Source organism: Callorhinus ursinus, unplaced genomic scaffold, assembly GCF_003265705.2.
Source record: "Callorhinus ursinus isolate GAN/ISIS: 27379988/994484 unplaced genomic scaffold, GSC_fseal_2.0 scaffold2, whole genome shotgun sequence".
NCBI classification, from domain to species: Eukaryota; Metazoa; Chordata; class Mammalia; order Carnivora; family Otariidae; genus Callorhinus; species Callorhinus ursinus.
In genome coordinates this window covers 32,089,708-32,111,636 of record NW_027397064.1, presented here as the reverse complement: position 1 = coordinate 32,111,636, position 21,929 = coordinate 32,089,708, and the positions used below count along the sequence as shown (strand labels likewise).

General features: G+C 42.9%; 1 protein-coding gene across 1 annotated transcript in view; it reads right to left on the bottom strand.

Annotated features, from left to right (window-relative positions):
- MPP4 (MAGUK p55 scaffold protein 4) overlaps window positions 1-21,929 on the bottom strand; it is a 41,412-nt gene that overhangs the window by 4,002 nt on the left and 15,481 nt on the right. Inside the window, exons 9-20 of the mRNA XM_025850581.2 lie at window positions 20,882-20,953; window positions 20,284-20,480; window positions 17,195-17,259; window positions 15,202-15,219; window positions 14,803-14,805; window positions 11,790-11,825; window positions 9,597-9,617; window positions 7,971-7,985; window positions 6,581-6,622; window positions 4,274-4,432; window positions 2,816-2,896; window positions 250-343 (exon numbers count right to left, since the gene is read on the bottom strand). Of these exons, the coding sequence (XP_025706366.1) occupies window positions 250-343; window positions 2,816-2,896; window positions 4,274-4,432; window positions 6,581-6,622; window positions 7,971-7,985; window positions 9,597-9,617; window positions 11,790-11,825; window positions 14,803-14,805; window positions 15,202-15,219; window positions 17,195-17,259; window positions 20,284-20,480; window positions 20,882-20,953 (803 nt within the window). The remainder of the gene's footprint in view (window positions 1-249; window positions 344-2,815; window positions 2,897-4,273; window positions 4,433-6,580; window positions 6,623-7,970; window positions 7,986-9,596; window positions 9,618-11,789; window positions 11,826-14,802; window positions 14,806-15,201; window positions 15,220-17,194; window positions 17,260-20,283; window positions 20,481-20,881; window positions 20,954-21,929) is intronic.

Here is a 21,929-nt window from a genome sequence, read left to right as displayed (position 1 = left end):
AAAAAAATATTAAAGGATCTAGGACTTAACTCTTTCTCCAAAGCCTCTAAAATTTGCAATTCAATTCTGCTCCCACTCCAAACCCAATGAGTTAGTGTACAAGCCTACCACTTTACATGTTCTTGCTTAACTCTTCAGAAACAAAAGGAATTACCCCAAAAGGAATTTGGATACCGCATAAAAATAGTGGATCCATTTTGAAGGTAAAATAACCAAAGGGGAGAATTAGATTCTGAACGTCTAGCTTACCTGTGACTATACACGAGGCTTTCAAATGCTTCCTTTGACACATAGTGATACTCACGTCCATCCATTTCATAGCTCTTTTTGGAGCGAGTAGTATCTATCAAAATACGGAATTTTTTAAAAAGTCTTTAGAATCTACAAATTGTTTTGATTTAGTACAAATATGCATCTGGATAAAGATGTCCAATCAATATAAATAAATGAATACATAAACAGATAAATAAAATGCTAGAACCAAAAAGAGGGATCCTGAATTGAGGATAAGAAAGAAGTTCTCATATCAAAATCAGTTCATCTAGAAACCATTATTAAGTGCTCATAGTGTGGACATGAATGTGTTAAGTGTTAAGCCAGGATGGGGAGGCCCTAAGGGGTACCTGCTCATACTTCAAAATAGGCATGAGTGAATTATGTGTGAGGCTTAAGATGCCTAAAGGCCCCCAGCACATAAGATATCTTCTGTTTAAATAGTTCATTTCCCAAGATCCCATTTCATTCCTCACCCACCTAGCCAGATGAAATTTTATTATCCATAGTTTACTGATAAGTAACTGAAGATTTTATTTTATTTTTTTAAAGATTTTATTTATTTATTTGGGGGGGGAGGAGCAGAGAGAAAGAGAGAGATAGAGAGAGGGGAGAAGCAGACTCCTTGCCGAGCAGGGACCCCGATGTGGGGCTCGATCCCAGGACTCTGGGATCACAACCCAAGCCAAAGGCGGACACTCAACCAACTGAGCCACCCAGGTGCCCCGTAACTGAAGATTCTAGAGAGCAACTAACTTGCTCGTGTTACAGATGATGCCTGACCTGATCTCAGGACCCTGAGATCATGACCTGAGCCAAAACCAAGAGTCAGATGCTCAACCAACTGAGCCACCCAGATGGCCCTGTTTTTTCTTTACTCAAGCCTCTCTGCAGATTGTTAGAGTTTCTACAGTTATGCCACTTCTCCTATAGCTTTGTATTGAAAAAAAATTATAATTAAACACTATAGCTCTCAGGTTATAGTAAATTATGTAAATATAAACTTAAGATGAGTCCTTCTCTGTGGCTTCTACTGGACTATATTTTATATGGTAGGCTAAAAATCTGTGAACTGGTGCATAACTAGAGATATTCATCTTAAACTTAGAAACTATGCATTCAATTTAAAAAAGCAAAATATGCGCAACATTTTCTCACTTTGAATGATGGCTAGTCATACTTCGTACACTTCCTCTATGTTCTATGGGAATTTTATTTTTATCCAGATTATTGAAAACTGGTGCTTCCTTTTGTAGTTTTTGTGTTGGAGATCAATGTCCATTCTTACATGTGTGAACAGTCTTTGGAAAGCATAACCTAAGGTATGTGATCATAAAGCAATGTTTTCTGTCACCCACTGCCTTCTGTGGCACAAGACCTTCCCCTGGCCGTGGATGAGAATCTAGCGGTTACCATGACTCTTCTGATTACTCTTAGTTTAAAAAAAAGGGGGGTACCATCTTTTGTGCCACAAAATGCAGTCTCAACGTAATAACTAAAACTCCATTTCTATGTAATAATCAAAATTATTAATTTCATTTCTATTTTGGACTTCTCCTCCTCCCCACACCTGGCTCAGACTTGCTGCAGCCACAAAAGCTGCAGTCAGAGAAGCTAGAAGTCAGGAAAGGAAGTAGGATTCACTTCTTCCCTTCCCTTTCATTGCCTTTCTACTGTTCCTCCCCAGTTTTACAGCTATCCAAGGCTAGAATGCAGAGAAGAGAGGAAAGAGCAGGAAAATTTTTACTTTCTGACGCTGATGCTGGATACTATAGGTTTCCTTTAGACTTGGCAGATATTTAAATGTGGCTCTGCCCTCCTGGAGGACTCATGGGCTATTCTGCAAAGCCCCACCACCACCACCACCACCGCCACCGCCGAGTATCTCAAATCTGTCTCTATTCCAGCTCGTCATTTGTGATTTCTAAAAGGGCAGCTACTTCCCAAACTACAGCCCCTGGCCACTCCTCTAAATTCTTTAGATTTTTCAAGTATAAATCTGACACCAGTCTTCTGTGTGCCCCAGACTGCAGGGAACACCTACTAAGCTCTTAAGTGTTTCTCTAAGTTCCTCTCTTGAACCAAAGTGAAGGGAAAGCACCCATGTGCACTTGCTCTTTCCTGCCATGGATGGTATGATCATACTTACAGTTTATATAAAATTACATCTGCGTACATTAAAATTTTAAAAAATAAGATAAGGTATTTAAAAAGCCAAGCACAGTGCCAGGAAGACAGTAAGTACTATTATTACTTAGCTATTATTACTAAATATTAGTTTTCCTGAAGGGTCATCTATATGATTATTAAGAAATGGGAAAGAGACAGTCACCTTTTAAAAGCCTAGCGAGCTACATGGCCATGAATCAGTTCCCTCTATTAAAATAAATATAGTTAGAAATATTATATAAGGACTATCCCTTGTGTCTTTTGTTTTTACAACAAAGATGGTATGGCATAGTTAACTGAGATCGATGCATCTGTGGAGGCAAAGACAGTTTGACCAAAACATGAGCTGCTAGGAAAGAAAAACTACACGTACGTGGCACAGCACTTTGGAAATGCTTAGGATTAAGTTCAATAAGTTGTCTTCTCAGTTCATTGACTCCAACACCGGAAGGTCCTAAACATAAAAGGCCACATACAGAAATAATTAGACGTGGATAAATATAATTATGTGGTGACATAACCATTTCAGTTCTTCTATTGAAGACAATTGAGCAAATGTTTTTCAGGAAATTACATATCTTTTCTTCTCACCAACTGAAACAATTCCAGAAAGCTCTTAGGAATTTTCCTGGGGACCCATGGAGTAACCCACACTTCTTCAACATCCCAGAAATAAGCCGGGGAATTACAACAATTGGTCACACCAGCAAACGTCATCTAATGTTGGGCACTCTGAGAATTCTCTGGCCTCATTTCAGATAATCTACCAAGACAACCTACCTTTCCTGTCTAATGAAGTGTCTATCACATCACAACCCAGAAATCAGCCCTTAGATTTACGAGTTCTGTGTGTCAGCACCCCGTGTGTAACTGGAGTCAGGGCTGACTTCATGCAGTTACATGGGTCCATGCTTAGGATACTGCACTTGGTTTAATGTTCTTCCTTTGCCATCTTGAGATGTTAAACTTTTTTTTTTTTAAGATTTATTTTTTTATTTCAGAGAGAGACAGAGAGACAGAGAGGGCACGAGCAGGAGGGGCAAAGGGAGAGAGAATCTTAAGCAGCCTCCACGCCCAGCGAGGAGCCCAAGGTGGGGCTCTATCTCACACCCTGAGATCACGACCTGAGCTGAAACCAAGAGTTGGAGTCTTAACCAACTGTGCCACCCAGGCACCCCAAAATGTTAGTCATGTTTAAAAAAGCTCTTGTATTTTCAGTTTGCCCTGAGCCCTGCCAATTCTGTAGCCGGGCCTGGCGGTAAGGCACGCTGTTCTGCTCTGCCGCGGCCTCCCCTGGTCACAGGTGGAATACACACAGAAATGGCAGCAAGACCTACGTCCCTACTGCTGCAGGGACCGGCTTTGCAGAGCTCTTGGTCACAAAAGCAGGTCGCCCAGTACAGTCCAAAAGACTTTAAACACTTTTCTAAAGAAGGTGATTACAAATATCTTAGGGAAATAGATCAAAAGGATTTTCATTTCTGATACAGACTGATAATGCAGTCTGGGGGAATACTCATCTATGCTTAGAAAACAAACTCTAAACAGGTTAAAAAAAAAACAATCTGTTTTTATAATATCATAATACAATCTGTTATTACCCCAGTACCTACGTACCGGGGCATACCACACTCAACTGTAGGCAATAAAAGCGTGAGACAACAAAGCCTTATTTATAAACACACACAAATAAAACAGGGTTTTTTTCAGGCGTTTATAGGGGAGTCGCTAAAGGATGCTACTTTTGCCACTACTCCCAAGGCCAAACTGCCGAATCTTAGCAGGAAAAGCTCACTATGGAGGAGGAGAGCCACCGTGAGCAGGGACGTACCCACGAGCACGATGAGGCGGTGCCTATCGGACGGGCCGCGCCGGTACCTGACCACCTCCTCGTACGGCGCGCCCGGCGCGCTGGGGCCGCACAGCCGGGCGCGCATCTGGCCCAGGTGGGACTTGCGGCGACAAAGGCGCATGCTGCGGCGGAAGCCAGCTGCGAGGGTGGGAAGGCACAGGACGTCACATGCAGGCAGGAGAGATCGCTTCTCCTCCACGCCTGACGGAGCCCGTGGTGACTGCCATCGGCAAGTGTTAACGAGCATCATCACGTCTGTCTGAAGGTGGGAAAGAGGAAGCAACGCGAAGGAAGAATAGCAGAATGCCCCACATATTGCCTCTAGGCTGCACCCAGTGCCCCCCCCCCATGTGCCAGGTGCTGGGGACCTGGTGGTCCACTACCTCAAACCCATTTCCTCCTGACATTTACACAAATGACATTTACATTTCATGACATTTCATTACATTACATTTCAGGAGGAGAGAGAAAAGCAAACACATCAACAGAAATAAGGGCTTAGAAGGTGGGTGGTTAGAGAGTGACAGGGGTGCTTCTTTACGCAGGTGGTTCAAGGGAAGTGTGTGTGAAAAGGTGACATTGAGCAGAGGTGGGAATGAAGTCATGGAGCCAGGTGAGGAGGCGTCTAGGGAAAAAGCACCTCAGGCTAAGGGAACAGCAACTGCTAAGGTGCAGAGAACGGAGTGTTCCCGGAGTGTTGGGGGGGAAGCACAAGGAGACCCTCGTGAGGCAAGGTGGTGAGCAGCAGGGAGAATGGTAGTAAATGGGGCTGGTGAGGAAGCTGGGGAGGTGGCAGGGGGCTCCAGCCGAGTGTTGGATTGTGGTCCAAGGGCGCTGAGAAGTCACTGGGTGATAGAGAAATGGGTGTGACATGGTTTATGTTTCTGAAGAAGTCCTCCGTTGCTGTGGGGAGGACATAAAGTGTAGCTTCACAGGAGAGCAGTTGGGAGGCCCTTGCGGTGCCCCAGACGAGGCAGGACAGTGGCCTGGGCCAGGAGGGGAACAGTGCAGCAGGCTGATTCTCCACAGTTCTCAGATGGATACTCTAAGACACAGACAGGTCAGGTGGCTGCTCACAACCGTGTGATCAGTGGTACAGTTGGACACCAGCCTTGGTTTCTGAACTTCTAGAATCCTGCTTCATCTGCCTCCCAAATCTCAGGGCCTTCTGGTATTTTCAAAAAAGAGCTGTTCCCAGGTCCTTCCCGGAGATAGAGTTCTGGACTCTGTGTGTATATATAAACACACACACACACACACACACACACACACATCTATATCTGTCTATATATGTTGCACACCAGGAGTTCACACCAAGACCTACAATGCAAGCTCAACACTACAGGATTCATTCCAGCCACCTGCCCCCACCCTGGCCGTACATGCAACTCCTTTCTCTAACAGTGAGAAACCTGACCAATGGTCCTCAGTACATTTACTTCTATTAATCGAAAGCACCTGTTCAAGACAAGGGACAGATGGTATCAGCAACCTGGCAGGAAGTGTCAGAGGCCACGCTAGGTGAGGAGGCCATCTTTGTAGAGGCTGTGAAGTGTCAGAGCCCAAGGGAGGCAGCGGTCCTCCTCACTTTGCTCTGGCCCTGACGACCTGTACCAGTCGACCCTTGACCCTGCACAAACGCTCTCCTCACATGGCTCAGTGATGCCCCACCCCAGGGTGCTTCTTCCCCACCTTTGTGCAGACGTCTGCTCTTTTGGCTTATTTAATGGCATTGGGGTTGAGGTATTCTCGAAGGGATGCAGGAAAGTGGCCCCATGGTTTTCTGTTTTCAAAAAGCTCTCTCAATGATTCCAATGTGTATCCAGGCCTGAGGAACCAACATTTCACTTTACTGACGCTGCTGTTCCCCCACTGTCTCTTGGAGGAGGCCCAGCATGCTTTTACAGGAACCTTTAAATGGGTCCTTCAGAAAGCTCTGCCTGGTTGACAGATTAAAGAAATGTGGCCATCAACACCAAGTTTAGCAGTCAGAGAACTGGTCTCTTTAGAGTAACATAAGTATGTCATGAAACAGTCTGGAAGAGAACCAAGGATTTGTGTTTGATGAATAATTAAGAGCTATCCAGTGGAAACCAGATGAATTATAATGAATGATCAACACAGCAAAATATGGACCCAAAAAAAGGAGTTGGGGGGTAGAGGAAAGCAGAACAAGGAACAAGTCTGGAAATGTTCATTGGCAAAAGAAGCTTTCAGAAGAGTCAGGATGGTATGAACAAAACTTGACAAGTGACAAAGACCCGCCTCTTACTAATCATTACCTACCGATAAAGAACTTCTGGCCAGAGCCAACAAATTCCTCCTTGTCTGGAACACAGAGAATGGCGGGACCAGAATATGTGAAGGGGGAGAAGGAGAAGGTTACTTAGAACAGATGCATGAAACTATCTTCAAATCTGCAAGTGACACCATTTCAGAAGATGTCAGCACGGCTGACTTCATCTTGAGTGGCTTCTTGAAGACTGTCCTAAGCACCTTCCAGTCTATCACATGCACCCAAACTATGTGGAAACACTCTTCAGAATTTTAGCAATACACTGAATCTATTCTGTCAAGTACAACTGAAACAAAAAGCTATTTTAGGCTTGTTTCAAGTTATAAGAAAGATATTGAGTCACTATAAAAACAAATAAAGATTAGGTACACATTGTTAAACATGCCCAAAGAAAACTGACTTAAAAAAGGAAACAGGTGAATTGGCTTTGGCTTCAACTCGTAGAAATGGTGTTCTGCAGGACCTATAATTAGTCCCTGTGTGAGAGGTGGGTTTTTATTTTCTCCCTGATAAAATGGTTTATTCTGTATAAAATTAGTACTTCCTCTATAGCTGCCTGTTGTGACTGACCAGGAATCTGAGAGACAAGGGTGAGGAACACTAATCCCAGTGGCTCTGAAGCACCTAGAATTTATTTAAACTCCTGGCTTCCACTGGGGTCTCACAAAAATTCTTATAAACTCCAGGGGAAAAAAATGTTATAAAAATGTCATTTTCAAATTACTTTTTACGAATATATGTTCCTTTTCACTTATGCAACTCTGTTCTGATCATTGAAATATATAAAGAGCCATTGTCCGTAGAATGAACTGACATATACAACATTTTCTTCTTAACCTTTTTTTTAAACATACATGTTAAAATACAAAGAAAACGCACCAATAGCAATTCCATTTTCTGTTAAGTAAGCACATTTTTCTAACTGAAATATGTCAGTAAGGTTTTTTTTTTAGTTTTTCTTTTTCAAATTTTTATTTAAATTCTAGTTAGATAAAATATAGTGTAATATTGGTTTCAGAAGTAGAATCTAGTGATTCATCACTTACATATCACACCCAGTGCTCAACACAAGTGCCCTCCCTAATGCCCATCCCCCATCTAGCCCATCCCCCGCCCACCTCCCCTCCAGCAACCATCAGTTTGTTCTCTGTAGTTAAGAGTCTCTTATGGAAACATTTACTTAGGAATATATTCATAAAGCTTAACTACTTTCATTGTTCATTTTTAAATATTTTTCTATGAAATTGACTATCTCATCACCAATTTCACCCTTAAAATATTTCTTATCTTAAAATGTATCCTGTCAAGCATGCACATTGAGGCACTGAAAGATCTTAAATATAGCTCTATGTGGCTTACCCAGGAAATGAAAACAGTTACCTTCTGAAAGCTCCTCTGGATATTTGGGTAAGTGAAGAAACAGACATGACAAAGTTAAGTCTTTGAGAAGATCAAGTTGGCCATCCAATAAATACCAGTGACAAAAGCGAGGCATTCATGTCACCCCTAGAGAAGGTTGTAACTCAGGTTACAGGCCTGAGTTACCTTGCCAGGCCTGGCAAGGCAAATGAGCAACATACAACTGGGGGCCAGGAACTCACTGGACCTGACTGTACTGCTGGGAGAACAACAACTTTTTCTACGAGTCTCTTATCTACATTCTTCCTAGGGCTTTTTGTCTAGGGAGACTCCTCTCTACTGGTCGGCACAAAATAGGGCTCGAGAGAGAGAAATTATAGGGAGGTAACTGCTGTGAGCCTCCTCTCTCCTCTCCCAGAGGCCATATGCTGCAGTCTGGTGAAGTGGGCCTTGGGGTGGGCGCTGTGGCAGCCTCTGGCCTGAGCATCCTCATGCCTTACCCCTCACTGGGTCCAGTGACTCACGTCCTTCTCCAGCTGCCCCACTGGAGACAGGGGGAACTGAACACAAAGCGTTTTCTAGATGCCTTAAAACATCCATCTTCTCTGTTGCTTTTTTTTTTAATGGAATTCCTAATTAGACTATATCATTACCCCCTGAAGAAATTCAAGGTCACATGATACCACATTCAGAGAAGAGCTGAGCCCCAAACTGAAAGGATGGAACACCCACTAAGAGCTCTAAGTAACAGAATTAAGCCTCATGAATAAATATCAAGAGTTTTTTACTTAGGAAACATGACAGCTGGGTGCTAATTGTTCCTTAATAGACCTCCTAAGTGAGTTGGGTTCAGAATGTACTTGGGAGTTCTCAACCGTTTGACTAAGAGGAGTCCAGAAGGGGCACCTCCCAGTAACTAAGGGCGGCTGCAGCATTCCCTGCAGTTACTAGGGACGTAAGCTGCTGAACGCCCGTCCAGAGCAAGATTCACAATAATGCTGGCTAGCGCGCTCATGTATCACTTACATTCTAAGCACTTTACTTATATAAATTATTTTTCCTACTTTAGACGTGGGGCAAGTGAAGGGCAGAGGGGTGAAGTGATGGAGGACCCACAGGTAATGAGGAAGGGAGCAGGATTCCTACTTGGACAGTTTGGCTCCAGTCCCCAGCTTTAACCACTCCACCGTACTGCCTTTCGGTTCAGAGACACCACAAATACCTCTGAGCCTCAACCACAGTGTTAGTGTGTAGACTGTCTTCCCGAAAAATGAGGAGTTGAACATAGAGCAAAGGAGGACTATAATCCAGAGGCATTAAAAATTAAACCAGTTCCAAACACTGAGCCAAGTGTACATACCCTAACATGACCAACTATCTAACTGAAAACAGGAAATTTAGAAACAACATAAATGGGAAGTAAATCAGTTAGATGCACACTTCCCAAGTCCATCTGTCCATCCCACAGAGCTCCAAAATATCCCTAATAAGAAGCACCAGTGAAGGTGAAGCTCATAATATCTCACCACTATACTGTTGAGGTATTTAAACAATTATTGTATGATGTCCCTAAATGTGTGTTTAAATGACACCAAAATTTAGAATAGACTCTTAAAAATCAATACCAAATACTCATTTTTTACTTACCAGATTCAAATGTTTCTTCATCTATGGTGTCCCATGGAGACAAAAAATCAAAAGTGTCATTATATTACTATCCATACTGAGTCTATATTTTAACAGTCTAATTCCCTGACCCTATGCTTCTGCATACTCACCAACTTTTAAAATTCTTTCCTAAATCAAGGTCAAGTCAGTGGGATCTCTAAGGCATAGTAAAACCTTAAATGAGATACATGGTATTAACGCAGTTGAGCTATGACATTAATCAGGGGTGCTGCAGGAGCTTAAAATAAATAAATTAGAAGAGAACAAATAGAATGTAAAAGAGGCTCAGAGGGAAGGGAAAGGTAGAATGTCACAGGAAGCTTCGATGGACGTCAGACAGCGCACAGCGTTGCTGTGACAGACGGAGGAAGGACGCGCCCTGCCTGACGTTGTGGGGACGGGTGCATAAGCAACAGGAGCGTGGCGGGGAGGTTGAGTATATAAATGGTTTGACTGGATAGGCTTGTTTAGGTGATGAGGAAAGATTTTATATAAACCAACTTTCTCATCAGTTAAACCAGTTCTTATTAGCATTTTATTTTATTTTATTATTTTTTATTTATTTGACAAAGAGAGAGAGAGAGAGAGAGTGGGAGAGGGAACACAAGCAGGGGGAGTGGGAGAGGGAGAAGCAGGTTTCCTGCGGAACAGGGAGCCCGATGCGGGGCTGGATCCAAGGACCCTGGGATCACTACCTGAGCCGAAGGCAGACGTTTAACGACTGAGCCACCCAGGCGCCCCTTTATTAGCATTTTAAAGAAATATTAAAGATTAAGAAACTAGAATGTATGTGGAGAGCAGTTTGAAATATGTAGCAACACTACCAACACATTCATCCTTGGATCAGGCCATACTGCGTCTAGGCACACTCAGCCATGTGTTTACATGGCTGTGTTCACAAAGGCAATGTGTTTACAACCCTACTCATTGTAGCACTCTTTGTAATAGAAAAGATTGGACGTAACTCAAATGTCTACCGATAAGTGACTGTATAAATGCACAATAATTTATTTCACCAATAAGCTATTAAAAACAAATGAAGAGGTTCTTTATGTGCTAAGATGGAATCATATACAATGCTAAGAAAAAAAGCCATGAACAGAATACTGTGTATAGCATACCATCAAAAAAGTGTTTTTTTTTTTAAGTGTGTTTTTTTTAAAAATGGTGAGGATGATGGTGGGGAGAGGAGAAAAAATACACATCATTGCTTTTATATGCACAGAATATGTCTGGAGGGATCAACAAGAAACAGAGCATTTGTTGCCTCAAGAAGTTAAAACTGAGCAGGGGAGCAGGGAAAAGGAGGAACTCTATACTTCTGTAGTTTTTGAATTTTAAAGTATGTGAACATATTACCTAATAAAAATTTTAAATTACAGAAAGAAATGAATATTGGTGCAAGTTTTTTAAAAACTTGATAGAAAAAATATGGTGTCAGCATTATTCTGTAGTTCTGGGAAGTATATGTGAATCTTTGAAATATCCACTATTTAAAGATTTCATATTGTTCTTTAATTTCTGAAAACTAGATTAGCCCAGAAAGCCAAGACAAACTCACCCATCGGACTAAAGACTTTCCAATAGTCTCCTAACATCAACAATCAACATGATTCTTGAGCCAGTCTCAGTTCTGTCACTAAATTTGGGAAATCTTTCCCCAATTTACAAAAAAGATTTAAGTATAGAAACATAAAAAGTTTTCATATATTTCTCAAAAATTTGGAACCCACTACTAATTAACTATACTAGAATCTATCAGAAGATGTTACCAAACAATAATAAAAAATATGTTGCTTTTTAAAAATTGGCATTTCAATATTTTATAGTATTTCACAAAGAGCATGGCAGTTTCCAGACATTCCACTGAATGTTACTGAATTTAACACCTGAGTATTACTAAGGGTTCCTGTGATCACTTCCAAGACACTGCTTTCTAGAACACTTTCTAGAAGGTTGGTTTAGAGCCTGGATACATTCCCACAGCTGTGCTTCCCTTCCAAGTGCCAGAACCACAGAGAAAGGATGTGGTGAGGGAGGAGGGGTTCATTTTACACATTTCTTTCAGAGGAAAGGCCTGTGGCCCCATTTGGCTAACTCTGCTTCAGAAAATCTACAGCTGAGGTGCTTCATATTCTTTCTGGTGGTACATCTGTCAAGAGGAAATGTTACCTGCTTCCACACACTTCTCATCAATCTTCATGTCATCTAAGAGAAGATAGAAAGGGAAAAATAGAACTTAAAATGTATTAGTATCACAAACAAAATTCCCAATGTATAGATTTATGTCAGTAAAACTCAGGCCATCTTATAATAACATTACTCTTACAACTATTCCTCATGCTTGCTCACTTGGAGAGAGAAAAACGACTCCCGTATATTAAATGAAAATGCAAATCTATGGTATAGAAGGCTACATAACATAAAATCGTTAAAATTTTAAAAGCATCAGCTTTTTGGAACACCTGGGTGGCTCAGTCAGTTAAGCGTCTGCCTTTGGCTCAGGTCATGATCCCAGGCTCCTGGGATGGAGCCCCGCATCGGGCTCCCTGCTCAGCAGAGAGCCTGCTTCTCCCTCTCCCTCTGCGTGCCCCTCCCCCTGTTTGTGTTCTCTCTCTCTGACAAATAAATAAAATCTTTAAAAAAAAAGCATCATCTTTTTGAGTGGACCAACTAGTTTACCTCAAGCTTCAGTTTTCTATCTATAATAGTAATGTTACTACCATCAGCCTCCCAACAGCCAGACAAGGCCACACGGGCCCCTCCCAGTGCCACCGGGCCCAGTGGGAAGTCAAAGGTCAAAGGCAGAAGGAAGAGCCAAAAGCAGAAGGAAGAGCCAGGGTGGTGAGGCCCACAGAAAAACAAAAGCTGGGAGTCAGAGTGCAAAACCCACGGTCCCGAAGGGCAAGAATGGTACTGCTTCTCCAGCCAAAAAGAAGGAAAATCACGTCCCTAAAGAGGTCGTTGCCCATGCGGCCAAGGGGGGCCCAAAGCCAAGGCCGCTACTCTTCCCAGGGCTGGTGGGTCTAAGATGGTGCCTGAACCCCTGGCCAGGAAAATAGAGGCCCCCAAGGGCCCAAGGAGGCTGGACATGCCCACCAAGGCCTCATCGTCCAAACTGGCCAGTAGGAAGGCGGACGCTGAAAGCTAGAGCTGGGGTGGAGACACACAGATCCTGCCCGAGTTTTTATTCCCCAACATACTGTCACTCTATTTATTTCATTGTAATCTATTTATCAACAAAGGCTTTTTCCCCCTCAAAAAAAAAAATCCTCTTATCTTACCGTATAAGAGGATTAATTGAGATAATGAAAAGCTCAGACAGATGGTAAGTACGCAATAAATGCTAACTATTTTTACCTTTAGCTGGGCTATCCATAACAGGATAAGAGCATACAATTTTTAAAACCACCCATCCCATCCTAATATCCAAAACCCTCTACAACATGACCCAAGCCCAACTTTGAAGGCTATTAGCTACTTCTTTCCTTCCCATGTCTTGTACCCCCATTAGAGTAGCCTCCATCAGGCCTCCTCTGTGCCTTTGCTCATGCTGTTCCCTTTGCCTGTAATGCTTCAAGGTCCATCTCAAACACTAACTAAAATGAATATCTCTGCCAGGAACTGCAGAGCATTTTCTTCCTACTACCTTGAATTTGCTGCTACTGCACATCTATTCCACCTTGTAATATAATCATTTGCATATTTGCTTTATTTGCCCTCCTAGATAGCTCCTTGAAAACAGAAACTGTTTTGCTAATTTTTATACTTTACAGAGTTTAGTACAGTGTCTTGCACGTAATAGGTACCTGATAAATTATTAAATTGAACTGAATTTTCCTTTTAATATCAAAATAGTTGATTTGAATATATGTTTGGAAAAATAATTTCTTTTAGCACTGTACATCTTGTGCCTAACACAGTGCCCAGCACTTCCCAAGTGATCAATAAATAGTTTAAAGGGATTTTAAAAAAAAGATTTTACTGATTATTTATTTAGTGGGGAGGCAGAGGGAGAGGCAGAGAATCTCAAGCAGACTCTGAGCTGAGCACAGAGCCCAATGAGGGGCTTGATCCCAGGACCCTGAGATCATGACCTGAGCTGAAATCAAGAACCAGTCACTTAACCAACTGAGCCACCAGGGCACCACAATAAATAGTGATTTAATAAATAATTCTTATCATGTTCCAAAACTGCAAATAATTGTCTGTATAATAAGCTATAATATTATCAAGTCATAATAAACTTATCACCACCTCCTTACAGACCATATCATTAACTAAGTAAAATGTGCAATATAAAAAATTTTATAAAATAATACTGCTTTATAGAGATAGGGACACAGGTAAACAAGTAAAATAGCTGCCATTCAATTCCTTTTATTTATTGAGAGATTATTTTTCAAATCAGTATTTTTATAACAACAGTGAATCCATTAGTTCCCAAGACATAACTAGAGGTTTTATGTGTTTTTGCAAAGGAAAACTACAATTATTATTCCTGTTTTACAGAGGACAGGAGTGAATTTCTAATAACAACACAAGTAGCCCTGATTTTTATAACTTGCAACTCTGGGATCTAAGACAGACACTGATTTTACTCTTTCAAAATCAACAGTTCTACACTGTTGTCGAGGGTACGTGTTATGGACAGATTGTTATCCCTCCTGAATTTAAATGTTGAAGTTCTAGCCCCCAGTTTGGCTGTATTTGGAGACAGGGCCTTTAAGGTTAAATGAGGTCATAAGATTGGGGCCCCAACCCAAAAGGACAGGCAAACATCTGCAAGCCAGAAAGAAGCCCCACCAGAAACCAGACCCACCGAAACTTGATCTTGGACTTCGGGCTGACAGAACCCTGAGAAAATAAGTGTCTGTTGTTTAAGGCACCCAGTCTGTGGTGTCTTGTGATGGTGGCCCAATTCAGGACTGAATTTTAGGACTGAAATATGGGGATGCCTAGGGGACTGCTCTTCTCTTCTCTCCCCCTTCACAAGCAGGTAGCATCTTGCTTTCCAGCTTTTGTGAGTGTGTGTGTTTGGCATCATAATGAGTCACCTGCATGTCTGGGCTTGGAGAAAGAGAAAAATAATACCTGGAAGTTCCATTTGCCCTTGATGCAGGGCCCTTCAGACAGAAGCTTCAATCCAGATTACACTGCCTGCAATACCTCCCAATATTCTCACCTTCTCTGAACCTCAATCTTTTCATCCATAAAATGGGAACAATTGAAATTCTTCACAGGGTTATTTTTAAGACCATGTGTGTAAAACAGGTGACACAAAACAGTGAACCAGTTTCACAACTTTTAATGAATTCTTACCATGAGCTGCATCTAAATGTTATCTCTCTTTTCTCCTGTTCCTCTCTGTGTTAGGACAATAACATCATGTGTGCTTTCTTTTGACTGACATCTTTTTTACAAATTAGGGTATTAGTGACTGGCACACTAATAGGTATACAGGAAGAGCTTAATGAATAGCTGAACTGGATTAAAGTAAATTAAGAAAACTATACAAAGTTTCTATGAGACTTTGGAGATGAGTTTATTTTGTTGGGTTTTTTTTTCAAATACTATTTCTTACCTTCTTCCATAGAAATTGCTGTGTACAGACAAATAATGGAAGCGGAAAGAAAGAGAGCACATTGGTTAATGCTATAGTTTCTCAGGTTAACTTATAATAAGAAAATATAAATTAATTATAGTAATTAATATTCTGGGCTTAATCTATAGAAATTTGGTAGAGATTTGGTAACAAAATGATAAAATAAATATCCTATAGAAACTGATACATTTATGAATCTGGTTGGAAATGGAGATCTTGCTTCTGGTAAATCTACTCCCTTCCCACCCTAAAGTTCTGTAAGTGTTGTGTTCTACTCATTTCTGAGTTAATGCACTTTCAGCATATTTTAGGAACTCAAATTTTGACTGGAATAAATGGAAGGGAGGGAGGAAGAAAGGGAGGGAGGAAGAAAGGAAGGAAGGAAGGAAGGAAGGAAGGAAGGAAGGAAGGAAAGAAAGAAAGAAAGAAAGAAAGAAAGAAAGAAAGAAAGAAAGAAAGAAAGAAAGAAAGAAAGAAAGAAAGAAAGAAAGAAAGAAAAGAAAGAAAGAAAGAAAGAGAAAGAGAGAGAGAGAGAAAGAGGGGAGAGAGGGAGGAAGGAAGAAAAGAGAAAGGCGACCATTCAACTGTATGTGCATCTTCAATAAATATATTTTTAATAGTTCCCTGCAAATTTTTCATTAAGTCTTGTTAAATAAAATTGCCTATACCTCTGGAGTCAGTAAACTGCTCCTGAGATTATGTTCTCCCTATGGTAACATTAAGCAGAAAGATACAAAATAATACTTACGGCAGCACCATCTAAAACAGTTAAAAAGAAAAGAAATGATCTAATAGCTTAGAAACTGATCAAGCTCCATCAGAAACAACCCTGTGAGAGGTGACCCTTTAAGTCAGCAACTCTGTCCTTGGAGTTCTTGGAGTTAGAGATATGTGAGTATAATAATAGGGGCTGCAAATTCTTTTTCAGGATGAACTTTTCCGGGAGTCTAATGTAAATTGCACTTAGGCTACATGAGCAAATTAAACATCAACCAGCGGCGTACTAGTTATCGGATGCTGATTAGAAGCTTCAGCAGCATTTCCATGTGCCTTTGAGAAATGAAATAGGAAAGCAAATTAAAGAAGCACTTCAGTCTGGTTTGGTAAAAAACAAAAATATGAAAAAACAAAAAAACTTCTCCAAAACACAGGGGGGATAGCTAAAATATCACTATGAAGATCATATCATGAAAAATGTTTCTCATAAAATGTTAGGTGAAAAAAAGATAGGAAGTGGTACTGCAGGTGTTAGCCTAAGATATGTCCCCCTGCAGCCTCGGGCCAGGCGCCCCTCCCTCCACCTGCTGCTCTACCCACTTCCTTCCCTCCTTCCCAGGGGTCGTCCTTCCCTCCTTCCCAGGGGCCGGAATGCGGGCCATTTCTGAAGGGCCTCACACAGACGGTTCCCGCTGAGCTCTGCCAAGCTGCAGCCCCCACGTATTAAGGCAGGGAGTAGTTTACAAGCCTTTGCCACCATGGATCCCTTTACTAGCCATTCCTCCGCTGCCATTTGAATAAGACTGCATGGCAAGCAAGCTGCATTGATTAAGTAATAATTCAGTCCCATGTTTATTCATCAAAGGCACATAGCACTGTTCAGGAGAGCTTCCAAATAGCGTGAAATTTCACGCCCCTGCATAGAGTACGGATGAAGGTTTGTGTGCAGCCATGCAGCCTTGCTCGCCAGCATGGGTGTAACGTATATGCTATAGCTGTAGAGACCTTGGGGGACTCCAAAGCTGGGGCGCCTTCACTGAAGGTGTCACCAACACAGGAACATGTGCACTTTCATAAACTCTTCTAAATCCAAAGGAATGAACGTGCAGAGTAGGATTTCAGATGGCTGCCAGGAGGTTATTTGGGCAGGGGGAACATTTAGAGATCCTCTCTTGGGCAGGAAGGCAGCCCTGGAAGAGAAGGAGCAGGCTTCCCTGTGATGCACACGCTGGGCTTGAGGGATCAGCACACTCACATATGGTGGATTTGAGACCGGTGTGAGGCTGGTATGACTGAGACCACCAGAACTCCCGTTGCTTCCTATGCACAAAGAAATACACCATGAGGGAAAAAAGAAGTCAACCCAGGTTAACCGGGGTGAAATAGATCCAGTGTTTCCTAGAATTCTGCTGCCTCCACCCATGTGAAGAGGGAGAGTTCTTCTCCAAACACATCATCAAATATTCTCCAAATACACAGGCTTTCTTAGCACTTTTTTCCTGCCTCACAAGATCCTTTCAGAGCAACTTTGACTTCTACTGAAAATCTGGCCGGTGACCAAGCGTTCACAGGCCCCAGAGCTTCAGTAACTGGTCCAGGGGCCCCTGCCTCTCCAGCGGCTTAGCCTTGCCTCTGAGTCTTCACAGCACGTCCTGGTTCCCCTCTCTGGCTGTTGATGCTCCACAGTTCCCTTAGAGCCACATGGATTTTGCTCCTTCTGTATCCTTTATTTGTGCACTAACCCAATAAACCTGTCATCTCTGAGGGTGCCTTGCAAGACCCCCACTGAGCCTCCTCACTGTTTTGTGTCTTGAGATCGCAAGGACTAATCTCATGAGGACTTTATCCCTGTTCGTGTCAGCCCCTACAGCTCGGGTCATGCCTTATCCTCTGCGCATTAATTCCTGTAAGGCTCCGTCCACCACCAGCCCTCCCCAAAGCCCTTTCCCACACCCCGTGGATCTCGATGTCAGTCCTCAGCCACGTCTCCCAGACTTGAGCCTCTACTGTGCGTAAGTGAGCCCTTCACCTCGCTCTAACCCAAGCCCGGGTCTCCCGAGGGAACTGCTCCCCTGCACCTTTCAAGAGGTGGCTTGTTTCTGCTCCCACCGCCAGTGGGTTGCTGGTAAACCAGCTCTGGGGGAAGGGAAGGAGTAGACAAGCAGGTCTGCCGATTTCTTTCACGTCAGCACTCTCCCGGTGGAGATTTCCAGGTGCCAGCTGACCTCACCGACTGTGGACATGAGGACAGGTGCACACGGGCTCTGGTAGCTGGCTCCAGGCCACCACTCGGTGCGCTTGGCCTCAGCTCCACAGGCCCGGAGGTGGGGTCTTGCCCATCTCCAGACTACACCTGCTCACTCTCACGCTCTCAACATGGTTCTGTCAGGATTTTCCAGGATTCCATTAGGCATATAAATGCCCCTCCGAACACCCTGGCCTCTGGATTCCTTGATCGCCTGCCTCCCAGTTCTTACTCAGTGTTCGTTCGACCTCAGCCAGTGCCTCCCAGGGTCATACCGCAGACCTTTTCAGTATCAGTAACTCAATCTCATCTTCCAGCATCCCTTTCTTCTCCCAACACCTCGCCTTCCCAGCCCCAATAATCTGCTGACCTCCTATGGGCCTATAACCCATTGATCTTACTTCCTTTCCACTGACCCTTACTCCCTCATTTCTCTCCTTACTAGCTTATGCATCAGGGTCCATCACTCCCATGGCCTTTTCTAGATTTACTGTTAAATCCAATTCTGCCTTTTCTGGACCTGCCCACCAGGAAGCTAACTGGAATCATTTCAAATGCATGGCATTTAGCCTTAAGTGGGCCCTTCCTGCTGATCATACTAAATTTACCTAATGCATCTGTTCTCAGGTTCTCATCAAAACATCTCAAACTTTCTTCTCTCTCCTTCCCAGCACCTCCTTACCCACCCTGACTCTCAGCCTATGACATTACTTCTTTTTTTTCTCTCTTTTTTAAAAATTAACATATCATGTATTATTTGTTTCAGGGGTATGGGTCTGTGATTCTTACACAATACCCAGATGACATTACTTCTTATTTCACTGAGAAAATCAGAGTGGTTGATAGAGAACTTGCACAAGCTCCCACCATATCCCTCACCTTCAACTGTGTCCACACACTCTGGATTCTCTGCTGTTACTATTACTGTTTATGATCTGGTATAAGATCAACCCCTCTACTTGTATATTACTGACCTTTAAACAGACCCACTTATACACGGATTATTTTTCAATAAATATAGTATAGTACTGCAAGTGTATTTTCTCTTCCTTACAATTTTCTTATTAATATTTTCTTTCTCTAGCTTACTTCATTGTAAGAATACAGTATATAATACATTTCACATACAAAATATGTGTGAATACATTGTTTATGTTATTGGCCAACAGTAGGTTATCAGTAGTTAAGTTTGGGGGGGGTCAGAAGTCATATGCAGATTTTTTACTACACAGAGAGTCAGCACCTCTAACCTCTGCGTTGTTCAATGGTCAACTGTACTAGATCATCTCTCCTTCTGTCTGCTCAAGGACATTGACCATAGCAATTCTTTTCTCTGTTTTCTCTATCATAAAAGTTTTCCCTCTCACTGGACTGGTCCCACCAGCATTATGTCCCTCATCTAAAAAATTCTCTCATACCACTCCACTTTCCCTTCCAGCTATTTCTCCATTGCTCTGCTCTGCTTTGTACTAAAATGTCTCATGCCATCAATTTCTTCAAATCCCACTCTGCTAGGATTTTGGTCCCATCCCTCCACTGAAATTGCTTTTATCAGGATCATCTCTGACTGCCATATTGCCAGATCCAATGGTTACTTCTCCGCCCACTCTACAGCAGCTGGTGTGGCTGATTTTCAGCTTGCCTCATTGGTCACTCCTTCTTAATTTCTATTGTTCGTTCCTTTCCTTCTTCTTGATTTCTTATCATTGGCTGAGCCTTGGACCTTTTTCTATCTTCTATCTTTACTCATTCCCTCGGACCTCAAGAACACAAAAGTGAGGGTCATGGGTTCAGATTCAGTAGCTGAGGTTTCAACTCAGCCTCGAATGATTAATAGAGGGAGTTAGAACTATCTTCTTAAGTTTGAGTTGCACAAGTGCTTTTCTCTCTTTTCTAGCTAGTATGATTATTCTGATCCCCTTGGTATTTAAGATGCTTCGGGTATATGGAAAGTTGACTTTTGGATTTATAGACCAGTGTATGTGTTTATCCATCTGCTTGTCTCCCTTACCGCATCTTAACTGCAATAACAGAAGCCTGAAAAAACATTTTATTTCTTGATGGCTCAGTCCTGAGACCAGGAGTGAGGGTTTTCTTACCTCTTCAGAAGGTGGTTAGAAGGAATTAGTCCAGCACAGGTACCAAGGTCTGAGATTTTCCGGGCCTGCCACCAGAGGGCATCGTTCTGGTCCACAATCTGAAGGATGTCCCCCTTCTGGAAAGGCAACCCTGCGTCCATGCAGGGTATGGTGGGATCTTCCTGGGGCCAGTACTCGGTCATGGCACGAACGTACACCTGACAGCAGGTGCAAAATGGCCCCATCAGAAGAACCCTTGCCCATGGGTTGTCAAGACTTAAAACCATTTCTCCACTCCACCTACTGTTGCTCTCTTGTCTCCCCATACTCTTCTCTTTAACCGAGTCTAAGATCCGTGAGAAAAGTGACTTTGGCAACAGAATCTCTTAGTGCTGAGAAATTTTTGCTCAAGTGTTTCCCATTCTTGATGTTACTTTTTAAACTTGTACCCCCGTCTCCTTTTATCGTCTTCGTTCACTCATTTGCCCCTCCTATCATCAGTATTGAAAAATGTGTAACACATCATAGAGAGGGGCAGTATGATACAAAATATTAAGTCACTCTTACTGTTATTTGAGAATTTACTGTGTGTGATTATGAAGACTCAGTACATTCTTACCATCTTCTGGCTATTAACAGGAGGGGCAGAAACTGGAACCACCTTGAACATTATTGTGCCGCGAGACATGGCCTAGAAAATGTCAAAGGGGAGGGAATAACAAGTCACAGGATTCACTGGATTATTGGGGTTCAGCAGAAGGAGTTACAACACCGTGTGGCCAGCTTTAAGGGTGATATCCCCCACAGGGATTCTTACAAGAGTTCAACAGCTACATATCACCATGCAGAAGTGGAAATTAGGAAGAAATGCAGCTCAGCTTCTGCTCGGCTGTGGGGCTCCAGAGTCCCTGGCCTGCTGAGCCCCACCCTGAGGCCCAGCCTCTCCCAGGAACACTCCAACCTGCAACCTTCTTCAGCAAGGTCTTCTTCCTACAGACGCTGGGGAAGGAGATGAGATCTTGATCTGACTTCCCTTCCTCAAACCTCAGTCAGTAATGACTTCCTGAGCCCCTGTTCCTGCGCCTGGCAGCCCAGTCTGATGGGGAGAAGAGGCTCCCAAGTCTTCTGAGGGGACTGACAAGCACCAAGCTAATGGTGGGAATGGGGGCCCTCAAACATTTTGAGGAGACAGAGAATCTCTCAGCCTGATGGAGAAGGTAAGATCTTCCCGACACATGCACTGCGAATCCAGAGATGAGCAAAACCTTGTCCTCACTCCTAGAAATTTCACAACCCCACCATCCTGGCTCTGCAGCTACCACCAAAATGGCTGAAGCAGAGCCACGTGCATCTGCGATTGACAGGACTTCAAGCTCCATTTGCAGTGCTTTGTGACATGCAGCATCTTGCAGCAGGGGTCATTTGCAAAATCTTTCGGCGCCTGGTATACTCCTTATAATACCACCTCTCATCTCAGTCCCTGAGGCACATCTATGAAAATTTAGCGTTCCCCCCCCACCCCCGCAAGCCAAGTTTGAGAACCACTAGTCTATATGATAAATAGTCATCCACCTCGGGCCCCACACTTGGGGTATACATGGAGGAGATGGCAGGGGCATGCCACTATGACTGTGATTCAGGCAAAGGTTTGAAAAGTGGGCATAGGG